Genomic DNA, 15,042 nt, shown 5'->3' with positions numbered 1-15,042 from the left:
TATTAGAGAATTTAAATTATTGTACCATAGTTGTAGAATACTGTTTATAGTGGATTTTATAATAAACCGATAGTGGGAAAAGATTACGGACCCGTAATTTTTACTCTACCATGCTCTATCTAACCCTATATAGGGAGAACGTTAAAATACATATTTTAATATGGAAAATGATTATTTTTTCATAGTTTCTTGGAAAGTGCGGTTAAATTCAGACCCTTCTTTTGCGTATGCCACTGTGGTGAGGCCTGATTGTTATTAGAAAAATGTATTTATATTTCCATAACAAATAAATAAATAAATAAATAAATAAAATTAAAATTAGGAATCTCCACTTAGTATCAAAAATCTGTCAAAGAAAGCTAATTACTTTTGGATCGTTGAAATACAGATACCCACCAAATCTTTGGAACAAAGTCAACACAGCTCCAAGTAGAAAGTTGTAAATTTATTTTTAAAAAATAAATAAATAAAACAGTACATCTGTGTGTGACTCATTTTCAGACGTGTAGAGGAATGGTAAAAGAAAATAACATAAAAGTGAAGATAAAAGTAGCATGTCGAGACATAACAATTTTCTCGAAAATTACGCATGAGTTTTTTTTACTAACACCGACGCATGTAAGTTTCTTTTTGTCAGTGAGATCTGTCAACTGGTATGTCTCATCTTTGGACATTTTTTTTTTCATTAAACGCTAATAACTTTGCAGAGTTTAATACTTTAAAAAAAAAAAAAAGTAGATTCTGAATATTTCCATTACGAGTATTAATAGTGACATAATGGAAACGAAATGATATTTCAATTTAACATCACATGCTTATGACCTTTAGGCTAAGGAAAACGATGATTGCGACAAGTGAATGATGATGAATGAATTGGTGGAATGAGAATGCGGGAGGAAACGGGCGTACCCGACAAAACCCACGGATTCCATACGGTGGATGTTGTCCACCACTAACTTACTTGGCCGGGAATCGAAACAGGAACTCCATGCACCAGAGGTAAGCGCTCTGCCAGTAAGCCACTCCGTTCTCAAAAATTAGATTGAAAATGCACCACAGTGATTTTAATTAATCAATGCTAAGTATCAATACGTGGTTATTCGTAATATGCTCTATATTCTAATACACGGATTTCAAACTTGGTATCTTAAGTGGACAAATCGGTCATCAGCGTACAATAATGCGGGTCTTAAGAAAGGAAAAAGCCATTTTCATATATGATTTAATACATAAAATATTATATAATACTGTAGTATGTTTTAAAATAGAAAGAACACAAGGAAATTTGGGTAAAAAAAAGATGGAAACGTATTGTTTCTTATCATACACCAGGCACCTCTTCCCTAGAACCAGCTTTCGGATGTCTGGAGACGTACCGCTTTCACTAGCGATTTTTGGAGAAGATCAGAGAATAATGTATAAGGTGCGATCAACTGAAACCCGTTCGTTCCATGTATTATTGGTATAGTGTGTAAGAGGATATTGTTTGTTTAGTAGTGTGTAATGGCTAATGTCCCTGTGTGTTGGGTGTAGGAATGTTGTTGATATGTGTTTCCGTTTTGCAGGTATAACGAGTGAAAGATGGCGTTCAAGATCCTAATCAGTCCAAACAGGACCAGTGTGCCGTCATCCAGTTTCTGAATGCCGAAGGTTGTCAACTAGCTGAAGTGTTTCGGCGTATGAAAGACGTGTATGGTAACGCATGCGTCTCCAAAACAACAGTGTTGGACTGGACCAGAATGTTTCGGAAGGGGCGTGGACAAACTACTGATTATCTCCGCCCTGGTCAAGCCCATGTTGTTGCCATAGAAAACATGCGTGAAAAGGTGAATGCGGCTATAGCTGCGAATAGACGCATTAGTATTCAATCCATAGCTTGTGACTTTTTACATCTTTGGGCCTCTAAAGAAGGCACTGAAAGGTCAGAGATTTCAATTTCAGTCTGACACTGAGATTCAGGACGCTGTGCGTGATTGGTTTGATAGTCAGCAGTCCAAATTTTACATGAACGGCATTTGTAAGTTAGTGGCACAGTGGGACAAGTGTCTCAACGCTCATGGTGACTTCTTCTGAACAATATTTTTACTGCACGCTAACCATAGACGCCTCTAGATAGTGTACAAGTTTCCGGTCGAAATAAAATTTATTTCCTGAATTATGACCACTGAACGGGTTTCAGTTGATCGCTCCTTATCTGGATCTTTCGGAACTTGTTCATAAGAAAAGTTGTTAATACTGATTCTACTACCGAACATAGAAATCACTAAGATACAAATTTGTGGGTTTCTGAGAACAGTGTAGACAAGTTTTTGTGAAATTTGGAAATATCTGCATCATTAAATTTTTGCTTTACAGCTAAGTCAAACTGAATTTATATGAAATCCATCCGTGGATGGCCTGGTACTTCCGATGAAATTCACTTACCCGCCGGTACAATTTTATAAATAAGTAAATTACCTATTTTTGTTATTTTCTTAAAGTAAACCGAAGGCCGCAGAAAAATCAGTAAAGGACTGCATACAGCTCTCGAGTTTGAACATGCCTGCTCTAATTCATTATCAGAGAAAGTTTTATTTAAATCCTTAATGATAATTAATATACAAATGGTACTTACCGTCTACATTAAGCATCTTCTTCAGTTCAAAGCTAATGAACTTCGTATCGTAAATATGAGGAAAGAGTGTAGTTATGGCCCTTTTGAATTCATTGTAATTTTCTGTAAATAGAAAATAAAAAATGATAAAATGCAATGCAATCATTATCAGAATATTCACAATTTCAGCATTTCTAGCAATAAATTGCTTAAATCTACTAATGTATATAGTAGTACCAAGAGAAACTGTGTATATATAATATTAAGAATTAAAATTGTCTTCCAGTTTAACATCCCATGATTATGTCCTTTGGGCTAAGGAAGACGGATGATTAAGGCAAGTGAATGATGTTGAAAGAATCGGCGGAATGAGAATGTGGGAGGAAACAAGAGTACCTGAGAAGGGTAACATTCATAAGTCCTAAAAATATAGGCACTAGTCCTAAATTTTAGGTCTTGTTCCTTTTAGGAGTGTCGTTTAGGTCTTGTGCCGCGAAATGGGTTTTAGGTCTTGTGCTGTTTAGGACTAGTTCCGCGAAATGATTTTTAGGTCTTATGCCGTTTAGGTCTTGTGCCGTTTAGGACTTGTGCCGTTTAGGTCTTGTGCCTTTTTCATTCACATGCTTTAGTTCTGAAATTCGCCACCACCACACGAAATTGCGACGATGCAGTAACTAGTTGGCAATAATGTTACGAACCTAGCTAATTCCAACGGTAATAGCTATATTTGTACTACTAAAATTATTATTATCATTATCTGTTCTGCAGTTATACATGAATTACGTTATATAATCTATTTCATTCTAAGAATTAATTATATAATTGATTAAGAAATTAGTTTCTTTCAAATGGAGATACGAGAATCCCATAACAAATTTCTAAAAAAGAATTTAATAAAAACGTTTAAACAGCATATTTTACCAGACTTTTCTGAAACCAAGCAAACATTCAGAATTGCAATACATACTCTATGGAATGTGTTTTATTAAGAGAAGGACAAAAGCCAACTCTAACTTTCCAAAGGTAGGACAAAAGCCCACCAAAGTTTGCTTAATTAGGATAAAACCCACTAAATATTTCACAAGTGAACATTAAATATCGACTATACAGGGTGTTAATGAACTACACCGACAAACTTTAAGAGGTGATTGATTCCTCACATCAAAATAAAAGAAAAAGTTCATATGAACCTATGGCAAAAAGTGCATAGTTTCAGAGCTAGAGCTGTCCAAAATCGCGAAAAAGCCATATTTCAAAAAGCTTTATTTCGAATTCGAGAGTCTGTGTATGGTAGTCCTTATCAGTGTAAAGGAAGTCACGCATACGCAATCCAAAAATGCATATTTCATTAATGTTCAATGGGTGTAAGGATTATTCCCTGCAGGGTGAAATCCCCAGACATGCCATGAACCGAATTTTGAGATATGCTCTGACTTTATGATTGGTCCAATTTAGGCAAACGATAAGCATTGATAGCAATGAACACGGAATCCTTTAGCGCGATGTCGGAAGTTTTAAGAATCGTCAGCAGCACGGTCTCTCGTACTCGGGAAAACGCATGATGCGTTGTTTTCTTTCACGCTTATAAGTGAAGAAAACGTGAAATATACCGTGACGAAATGCATCATCACACGTTATTGCGAACACAAAGAAACATGGAGCTGCTGGTTCCTAACATTTCCGCTTTCCCTCCGAAGCATTGGATGTCCATTGTTGTCAAGGTTTATTTCCTGCCTTCTTGAAATCAGGACTGAACCTGAAAACTCTATTGAAAACATGTCTGACAATTACACCCTGTAGGGAATAACGTTTACACCTATTGAAAATTGATGAAATGTGCAATTTTGGATTGTATAAGGAGTGCGATTTAAGTTAAGGTTACTGGCAAAAAGCATGCATAAAACAAAAACAATTCATTCGATCTCAATGAAAGTTTCACCCTTTTCTCGGGACAGTATCTCACGAGCGTTTGCGAAGTGTAAGTGCATCAACATGAAGGGGAAGCGAATGACAGCCGAACAAGCCGAGACTGTCCATGAGCGGCTTATCCAATTCTACGAGAACCAATGCCCGTGTGATTTTACGGCTGCTTTAAACCATTTTATGTGTGTATATCCTTATAGTACAGTGCATAGAAAGTTGAACAATTATGTGGAGACGGGTGAAGCATCAAGAAAGAAGAAATCTGGTCTCCCAATTTCAAAATGTGCACAAAATGTGAAAAGTGCGATTAGACGAGAACTCTTGAGGAACCCAAACTTATCAAACCGTCTTTTAGGACAAAAATATCAAATTTCTGAATTCAGTGTAAGGAAAATTAAAAAAGAACACGGATTCAAGGTTGAAATATGTAAAAGTGCACCATTTTACACAGACGAACAGAAGGAGCGTGCTAAGACCAACTGCCGCAAACTCTCCGACAAGAAGTTCGTGAACAAGATTGGTATCGTGGATGATGAAACTTACTATTACCAAAACTTAGCGTTCACGCCTGTTTCCAAGTATGTACACATCGATAAACGTCAGGTTAACCCTAGTAAGTTCGTAAAACCTAAAGACAGGTATGCGAAAAAGTTTTTGAACGTACAAGCGATCGCGGCAAACAGTAAAGTTTTGCGTGGTGTTGTTCGAAGTGGGACAATCAACGGTCACCGCTATTTAGAGTACATTGAAAACGTTTTAACTCCATGGATACGTAAAGAATTCACTGGACATAACATTGTGTTTTGGTCCGATATGCCATCCTTGCATTATGTGAAAAAAGTGCGCAGCGCGCTTACTGACGCTGGCATGGAGTTTGGAAGCTAAAACGAGAACGCGTCAAAAGTTCCTCTGGCTAGATCCATTGAGCATTTTTGGGCTCTAGTTAAACGTGAAAGGACTAAAAAGCATACTTTCATCAAGGATGTGAGATATATATATATATATATATATGCAAATAAAATTGGTCGGAAATATGAAAAGAAGTGGCAAAAAGTAGTGGACAAGCCCATTTCCGGAAGTTCCGGTTCAAACTTCGAGAAATCGGCCGCAAGGGTGTCTACAGCATCAAATAGTAAACTACTTCTTTTTTCATATATCATTTGTTTACTACAGGGTTCATTATGAAAGTAATGAGCATTGCTTTAGAATTTTATTTTATTTTATTTATTTATTTATTTATTTATTTATTTTTTTTTTTTTGTTCCGATTGTTACAAATCTTTAAAATTAATCAAAATACCCTCCTTCTACATCGATACACTTCCGGAGACTTGATTTCCACGCCTGGAAAGCATCTTTAAAGTCCTCGGCTGGAATGGCTTTTAAAAATCTTGTAACATGGGCTTGAATGTTCTGCATGGAGTCCCAATGTTTTCCTTTGAGGTGTCTCTTCAAACAGGGAAACAAAAAAGTCACTAGGAGCCAGGTCAGGACTATAGGCGGGGTGGGGGACCACTAGGGTTCTGCTCCGGGCCAGGAAGTCGACGACGGTGAAGGCGGTGTGACTTGGTGCATTATCGTGGTGGAGTTTCATTGAGTCTTTGATGTCACTTCGAACGCGGGCAACCCTGCGTTTCAGTCTCTTGAGCACTTCTAGATAAAATCCTGCGTTGACAGGTTGTCCTGGTGGCACAAACTCGAAATGGATGATTCAACGTCGAAGAAGACAACGGGCATGGTTTTAATTCCGGATTTGCTCATGCGCGCCTTTTTGGGGCGGGGGAGGATGAGGTGTGCCACTCCGTACTCTGCCTTTTGGATTCTGGATCGTATTCGAACATCCAGGATTCGCCTCCAGTTACGACCGAGTCTAAAATGTCCGGATCACTTTCACACAATGCCAAAAACTCCTTGCAGCGCAAAACTCGAAGTCCATTTTGTTCATTCGTCAACACCTTCGGCACAAGTTTCGCACAGATCTTTCGCATTTGCAGATCCTCGGTCACTATCCCATGTACCGCAAATGTTGACATGTTTAGGGTGTCCGCGATTTGTTGAATGCTCACACGCCGGTCTGAGCGCAACACTTCACGCACACGGTTAACGTTGCCGTCGGTCCTAGCCGTTGTTGGGCGTCCAGAACGGGGCTCGTCGGCGACCTCTTCCCGAGTCTCCATCGCGGGGCTCGACTTGTGCCATTTTCCGACCTGGGATCTTGACAAACACACCTGCTTGTAGGCCTCTTTCAGCATCTGGTAAGTTTCCGTAGCATTCTTACCCAACTTGACGCAAAATTTTATGGCGTAGCGTTGTTCGAGCGAACCCTCCATCGCGCCGTGTTACAACTTGTAAAAACGTGCTTCACGCGGATCGACATCCACATGCTGTCGCAGCAGATTGACTCCGGGCGCGTTTGGAAGGACAGACCACCCACTACTTTTTCCACGCCGGCAGCGCGCGCTGCGGTGGATTGTTAAGTCAGGGTAGCATCATGCTCATTACTTTCATAATGAACTCTGTATATTAAAATGTGTTGTGATTTCTCAAGAAATAAAAAAAGTTATTACAAAATTTCAAAGTTCTCTTAACTTAAAAAGCACTCCTTATGCCTGGCTTCCTTTAAGCTGATAAGGAGCGCCATCCACAGTCTCTCGAATTCGAAATAGGGCCTCTTGAAATTTGACTTTTTCGCGATTTTGGACAGCTTTAACTCTGAAACTATGCACTTTCCGCCATAGGTCCATATGAGCTTTTTCTTTTATTTTGATGTGAGGAATCAACTCTTAAAGTTTGTCGGTATAGTTCATTAACACCCTGTATACATTAAGAACGCAGACAATTACTATATTTCACAGTGTGTTTTGATAGAGTTGATATGTATAAGCAAGAAAAATCAACAAATAACGCTAAATTACTAATGTAATACGCAACACAATACGTTTGAAGAAATCAATACATAGTCATTTAGGGATGTAGCCTGCAAACTTTTCCAGAGGAGCAGGCTTTTTCATATTAAAAGTAAACCAAAAGTATATTTCCAAAGCTTCAATAAGACAATAAATATATACATACAACACACATACATAAATACATATATTATTATTATTATTATTATTATATTTTCAGTATGTTATCTTTTTGAAACCCGGGTCTTGATAGTGCGTGAATTTAAAACTACAGCTTGTGGGAAATGTACGAATAAGAAATCGGAAACTGTTCATGAAAGTCAATTTGTTTGATTGTCTTCATCTTCTGTACTCTTAAATAAAAGAGTTAAGATAAGTGATTTTCTGGGTATACTACTACAAGTAGAGTCGTTAAATTTTAATTTTAAAAAAAATCATTTTCTTACGAAAGCAGGATATAAGAAAGAATTTTGGGAAATACGTATCGTAAAAAGGGTGGGGTAAGATTACTTTTTTATATATATATAAAAAAAGAGTAGCGTATCTTGCAAATCTCTGAAGCTAGTAAAATGAAACTTGACATATTTATAAACTTTCCACTGTAAGAAAAAAAAAGAAAAAAAACTGAAAATTCAACACATAAAAGGGAAAGAACAAAGGGTGCACTTCCTTTAATGTTCGAATTCCCCATTACTCATTCAGAAAATGTTTATAAAGTAAAGAACGATTTGCTTAAGCTGGTTGCGTGAAACTCGATATTTCAACTTTTAACTAAAAATAATAAGATATATGTTTTAGCGTTTTGAAAATTACAAATTTTAAGAGGGAAGTAGGTTCAATTTCTATAATATTAAAATTTCCCACTGCTTATGAGATTTGGGCAGCTTTTCCTTTAGGTCTGGGTTCATCCAGTTAAACAAATGGGAGTACAAAGTGGATGGTTAATTTGGTTCTTTTAATTATTTTAGCATGTTGACGTAGTTTAATTTTTTTAAATGTGTTTCTTTCACATTCTATTACAAACATTATTAATTTGCTGTAATTATTAAACAGAGACTAACCCTCACTTGGGGGGGCCAAGAGTTTGTTTTGGGTGTTCAGGCATCATTTGCGGTCCGTGACATAAGCTTTGATTCGAACTTCCGTAAATCAAGGCTCAGGTCTCAAAATTGTAGCATATTTGAAATATATTATTATTATTATTATTATTATTATTATTATTATTATTATTATTATTATTATTATTATTACTACTACTACTACTACTACTACTACTACTACTACTACTACTACTACTACTACTAATAATAATAATAATAATAATAATAATAATAATAATAATAATAATAATAATAGGTAATTCCAACGGTAACAGCTATGTTAGTAATACTAAAACTATTTATTGTTAATAATGTAACAAGTAAAGAGTAGTTAATTACGAGTATGACAGCTATTTGCTACGGAAAGAGTTGAATATGATAAATATTATGTGTAAAAATATACTTCAAAACAACACAAAGAAAGTAAAATTTATGACGTATATAACTAGAAAACATCATTATGTTACCAATACGAGGTGGAAACAGAAAAAAACAAAAACAAATATTATAAAAGATCTGGGAATCACATTCGATAGGCAGTTAATATTTTGTCACCACACAAATGCTATCATGCAAACAGCAAGAAAGAACAATAGGCTTTATTTTTTATTTATTTATTTATTTATTTCAGAATGATAGAATATGTATTTATACAAATTAGTTTTAAGAACGAAGCTAGAATCTGGTTCTGTAATATGAAACAGTATATCTAGAGCTTTGACTAACAGATTGACAGTTCGATGCGATGGTAGCGCCACAAGAGATTTTTAGGTTCAGTGCAGTTTAGGTCTTGTGCCGTTTAGGACTTATGCTGTTTACGACTTGTGCCGCGAAATGATTTTTATGGCTTGTGCCGTTTAGGTCTTGTGCCGTTTAGGACTAGTGCCGTTTCGGACTTATGCTGTTTACGACTTGTGCCGCGAAATAATTTTTAGGACTTGTGCCGTTTAGGTCTTGTGCCGTTTAGGACTAGTGCCGTTTAGGACTTATGCTGTTTACGACTTGTGCCGCGAAATGATTTTTTAGGACTTGTGCCGTTTAGGACTTATGCTGTTTACGACTTGTGCCGCGAAATGATTTTTATGACTTGTGCCGTTTAGGTCTTGTGCCGTTTAGGACTAGTGCCGTTTAGGACTTATGCTGTTTACGACTTGTGCCGCGAAATGATTTTTAGGACTTGTGCCGTTTAGGTCTTGTGCCGTTTAGGACTTATGCTGTTTACGACTTGTGCCGCGAAATGATTTTTATGACTTGTGCCGTTTAGGTCTTGTGCCGTTTAGGACTAGTGCCGTTTAGGACTTATGCTGTTTACGACTTGTGCCGCGAAATGATTTTTATGACTTGTGCCGTTTAGGTCTTGTGCCGTTTAGGACTAGTGCCGTTTAGGACTTATGCTGTTTACGACTTGTGCCGCGAAATGATTTTTATGACTTGTGCTGTTTAGGTCTTGTGCCGTTTAGGACTAGTGCCGTTTAGGACTTATGCTGTTTACGACTTGTGCCGCGAAATGATTTTTTAGGACTTGTGCCGTTTAGGTCTTGTGCCGTTTAGGACTTATGCTGTTTACGACTTGTGCCGCGAAATGATTTTTATGACTTGTGCCGTTTAGGTCTTGTGCCGTTTAGGACTAGTGCCGTTTAGGACTTATGCTGTTTACGACTTGTGCCGCGAAATGATTTTTAGGGCTTGTGCCGTTTAGGTCTTGTGCCGTTTAGGACTTATGCTGTTTACGACTTGTGCCGCGAAATGATTTTTAGGACTTGTGCCGTTTAGGTCTTGTGCCGTTTAGGACTAGTGCCGTTTAGGACTTATGCTGTTTACGACTTGTGCCGCGAAATGATTTTTATGACTTGTGCCGTTTAGGTCTTGTGCCGTTTAGGACTAGTGCCGTTTAGGACTTATGCTGTTTACGACTTGTGCCGCGAAATGATTTTTATGACTTGTGCTGTTTAGGTCTTGTGCCGTTTAGGACTAGTGCCGTTTAGGACTTATGCTGTTTACGACTTGTGCCGCGAAATGATTTTTATGACTTGTGCCGTTTAGGTCTTGTGCCGTTTAGGACTTATGCTGTTTACGACTTGTGCCGCGAAATGATTTTTAGGACTTGTGCCGTTTAGGTCTTGTGCCGTTTAGGACTAGTGCTGTTTAGCACTTGTGGCGCGAAATGATTTTTAGGTATTGTGCCATTTAGGACTAGTGCCGTGTCCTCCCTAAGAAAACCCACAGACTCAATGCTGCTCACCACAAACTTACTTGGCCGGGAATCGAATCAGGAATCCAACGCACCAGAGGTAAGCGCTCTACCACCTAGCCACCGTATCATCCAGAATTAAAATTAAAATGTTAAAGTTTCTTCCGGCAAACTGTGTTAAGCATTAGTGCCATTAGTGCAGAGAAGGCTGAATGGCGAGCATATGATCGTTGTAGTAGGAATGAATAGAAGCAAGTAAGCTGAAGACTGCTGTTATGCAGATATGTACGTACTACATAGTCTTGTCTTGTCTGTGACATGGCGTGTAAATTTATTACAGGAAAGAAAAACTGCATGCTACAATTGTGAAGAAAATTTCATAAAACCACAACTAATGGTCATACATGGAAACTCACTCCGTAAATGAGAAAAAACTGAATATGCCATGTTACGGATGGGATCAGTGCGAATGGTTTGATATGGCCATACTGTTTTTTTCTCTTTGTCTTTTTTCTTTTCTTAATTATCAGGAATTGTAACGGAAAAGCCATATTTTGAGATGCTACACAATAGTGTGATGCCAGAGCTTAACCTTTAAACGCCCATTGACGCAACTGTTGCGTCGCACAGTGGGGCCAAAGCACACTGAATTCTTAACAAAAAGTAGGAATGCGCAATATGAAGCAGAACTATACCACAACATTTTCCAAATATGATATTATGTAGTACTACTATTCATCACATCAACATTCTAAATATACAAAACGATACAACATACATGTGAGTCGTGTAACCATGTTTACCAGCCGCAGAATATTCATACGCACTGCAGGGATAGTCACATTCAAATTCAACTTCCTATCTTCTGTCACTAAGCAGCGCCTCTCCCTCTTCGGCGGATAACCAAGTTTACGCGGGCCATCAGGCCATTGTAAACTGCTACCACTTTCCTGCACACTACCTTATGTATACACTATTACGGTTACATTATAACAAATTATTTCACGTCAATCTTTTGCTTCATTTTTCGGGTTTTTGCCATGAATTGCCCGGTTTGGCCCCACTGTGCGTCGGGGCTTTAAATCTCAATAGCTGAGCCCTTAATTAAGGTAGGAAGACGATTTTGGTAAAAATACTGAAGGAAGCCTGAAGGATACGGCTTTCCGCCGATGTACATTTTATGTATGTGAGGCTATCACGGCGAGAGGAGGAGGGTAAAGGTCGTGTTTTTTGTTTTTCAACAGGTTTTTTGAGGGCATCCCCTCCCTTTTTACACTCATAAAAAAAATAGTATGTGAAGCAATGAAGTAGGCCACTACATGGTAACACCTTGTACAAGGGTTGAACTTTTAGTAATGGCAATAACGGTATATCTTGAGAAGTAGAGAACTTACAAGGTTCGAAGTTTTACAGGCCCTCGATGTAATCACCAGCATTGTGAATCATGCGTTCCCAGCGATGTGGAAGCCACTGGATATCGTTGGCAGTGCCTAATCTCTGGATAGTGCGGATGGAGCGATCGGTCGCCCGGAGGAGATCATCAACTGTACGAAAGCCTGTCCCACGAAGTGGTTCCTTCATCTTCGGGAAGAGGTTGTAGTCGCAGGGACTTAAATCTGGAGAACACGGAGGGTGATATAGCATTTCCCAACCCCAACGATGCAACAAATCAGTGATCTTATGTTGTTCAGTCAGATCGTGTGGAACCCACCTTGAGGCGATTTTACGCAATCCCAGGTTATTCTTCAGAATTTTCAGCATAGTAGAATGCGCTAGCCCTGTACCGTTGGCCAATTGACGAATCGTGGCGTTCCGATCCGCTAGCACCAACGCGTTCACATTCTCCACATCTTCTTCACTTACAGGAGGATGGCCGGGGCGAGGCATGTCTGTGACATTTTGTCGTCCGTCATTAAAGGCTTTGACCCACCTTGCTACTGTACGATATAGTAATGCACTTGCACCGGAAATATCTTCGAATATTTCGTAGCACTGTTTTGCATTCCTACTCTAGCGCATTCAATTTTCAACCAGCTCCTCGGATCTTGCTTCGTAAACATGACTGTATTCCGCGAGCATTCACACAGCATGACTGTAAACCACGAGCACTCACTCAGAACTGCTTCTAACTGCTGGCGCTGCGCGCGCATGGACGGGAAGGCAGGCGAGTTCATGTGCTCTGAGGGAGGGTCGGCATCTAGCCTACCGCTGGTATGAATTATAATGGATTGCTTTGTTCCCGAGTATATGTATAGCAGTGTTGTCATTACTAAAAATCCAACCCTTGTATTTGTACTTCTTGCTTATAAGGGGGGAGTACGGAGAGAGCAAAGTTGGTCAATTTTTGGAGTTTCAATTTTTCGACGTAAATTACATTTATTTTTAGGACAAATAATAATAGCTCAGCCCCTAATTAAGATAGAAAGACGGTTGCACGAATGTTACCTCGTTGGAATCTGTGGTCTATAAGCTTTCCAACGGTGTACGAATCATGACTGTGATAATTAGAGGGATCACCGGAGTCTCCACTGTGGGAGTCTACGATTTTGATAAAATCCCTGGCGGGCGAGTAAAGGTTAAAAACAACCCTATGTACCACAACTTTCCGCTCACTATCTGGCAACAAGACGGTGTCTCACTCCATTACGCGCTTCTTGTTGGCCATTCTTAGTATGAACACTTCCCTGAATGAATCGGTTGTAGCGGGACATTCGACTGGCCTCCTTTATCATGCAATATTACACCTTGTGATTTCATCTAATGGGGTTCATTTAAGGATACCGCCTACGCTGCAATACCACAAAATTTGAATGATTTGCGACAAAATATTGAAAATTCTTTAGTTGAACTTACCGAAAATAAAAGTATGCTTTCAGAGATATGTGAATGTGTATATCATTGTTGTTGAGAATGTATTATGAAAGCAAATGATGGGAAGCATATCATGTATGTACGCTGGAATGATAGGAGCTTTTTCCTCATCTACTTACTACATAATCATGCAGAAATAGAAGGAATGATAACAGCTAATTTTTCACGTATTTCCTAGGCAATGATAAACAAATAGAAAAAGCAAGAAATGGTAATAACTAATTTCTCGCCTACTTAGTAGGATATGATGCACAAATTAAAAAGTGAGAAATGATAATATCTATTTCCTCACCTACTTACTAGGCAATGGTGCATAAAACTGCTGATACATGAACATTAGGTCGAGAAGGAGATTATGACCAACCAGCGGCTTCTTCAACTCAGTAAGCATCCTGAACACATGAGTAAATCCCAAGAGTGAATTGATAAGGTCCTCTTCTAGACGATCATCTCTCTGTGAATCAAGTTTGTTCCGTTCTGCTTCCGATACTTTCTTAACCACTAGCTGCAAAAGACAATATCTATTGTTATCACAGTTAAGTCGGAAAATAAGATTCCTCTGGCGGATATGGACTGGGATGTTTATACAAGACAAATAATATACTTCGAATACAAAGAACAAAGCTTACTTTATATTTTCACAAGTGAAAAAATCTGTAAGTTTTTCGTCCCACGGATATGTCGACTAGGCTAAAGGGGACGGTGATGATGAGAAAGAATGAAATGGTGGAATGAAGAAAGTGGGAGGAAACGGGAGAACCCCGTAAAAACCCATTCACATGGTGTTTGTCCACTACAAAGCTCACTTAGCGCGAACTGGGATCGAACCAAGGACCCCATGTACTAGAGATGAAGGCTCTACCACTGAAGAACTGCGACCAGGCCGTATTTAGGTGCTATTCTGTGCTCGAACACAGGGCGGCAGAATTTAGGGGGCGGCAAAATTTTGGATTTAAAGATTCGCAATAAAATAATAATTAAAACTAGCAACCCGCAGAGTCCCACACAAGCACAAGAAAATATATTAATATGTTTAATTCGCTCCAATTACAGTAGTTACTAATTAGCTAGCTTATCAGATTATTTTTCTTAATCATCCTCTTCCATCCCCATCCCTCGAAAAACTTGAACATAATGAAAACTGATACCGTTAAACTCAGCGATCTCGAAAACTATGAAGTCAACACTAATATCTGTCGTTTACGGTGGGAGGGGGGATTTTGTGCGGGAGAGCGGCAAAATTATTTATATTACAAGGGCGCACAATATATAAATATGGGCATGACTGCGACCGCCATATTTTCACAAGAGAATCAAGGACATTCACGTATTTGTCATTCAACTTTACAAAGTTTAAACAAATCTTCTTGAAAAAAGGCGTGTCCTGCATAAGGAAAAACTTCTTCACGGCTGTCTTCCCTTTGCCAATTATTTCGAAGTGTTTTCCGTTGAGAGCATT

At 38.6% G+C, this 15,042-nt stretch overlaps 1 protein-coding gene across 5 annotated transcripts in view; it reads right to left on the bottom strand.

Annotated features, from left to right (window-relative positions):
- The window catches only part of LOC145694601 (pre-piRNA 3'-exonuclease trimmer-like), a 165,421-nt gene that overhangs the window by 107,824 nt on the left and 42,555 nt on the right, over nt 1–15,042 (bottom strand). For all 5 annotated transcript variants that reach the window (XM_081770977.1, XM_081770974.1, XM_081770978.1 and 2 more), the window contains 2 exons: nt 13,884–14,088; nt 2,615–2,716 (listed from right to left, as the gene is read on the bottom strand). In XM_081770977.1, coding sequence (XP_081627103.1) covers nt 2,615–2,716; nt 13,884–14,088 — 307 coding nt within the window. The remainder of the gene's footprint in view (nt 1–2,614; nt 2,717–13,883; nt 14,089–15,042) is intronic.

This window comes from Thermobia domestica, chromosome 9 (assembly GCF_964235325.1).
Source record: "Thermobia domestica chromosome 9, izTheDome1.hap1.1, whole genome shotgun sequence".
NCBI classification, from domain to species: Eukaryota; Metazoa; Arthropoda; class Insecta; order Zygentoma; family Lepismatidae; genus Thermobia; species Thermobia domestica.
The sequence above is the reverse complement of the archived record's forward strand: the minus strand, read 5'-3'. Positions and strand labels throughout refer to the sequence as shown.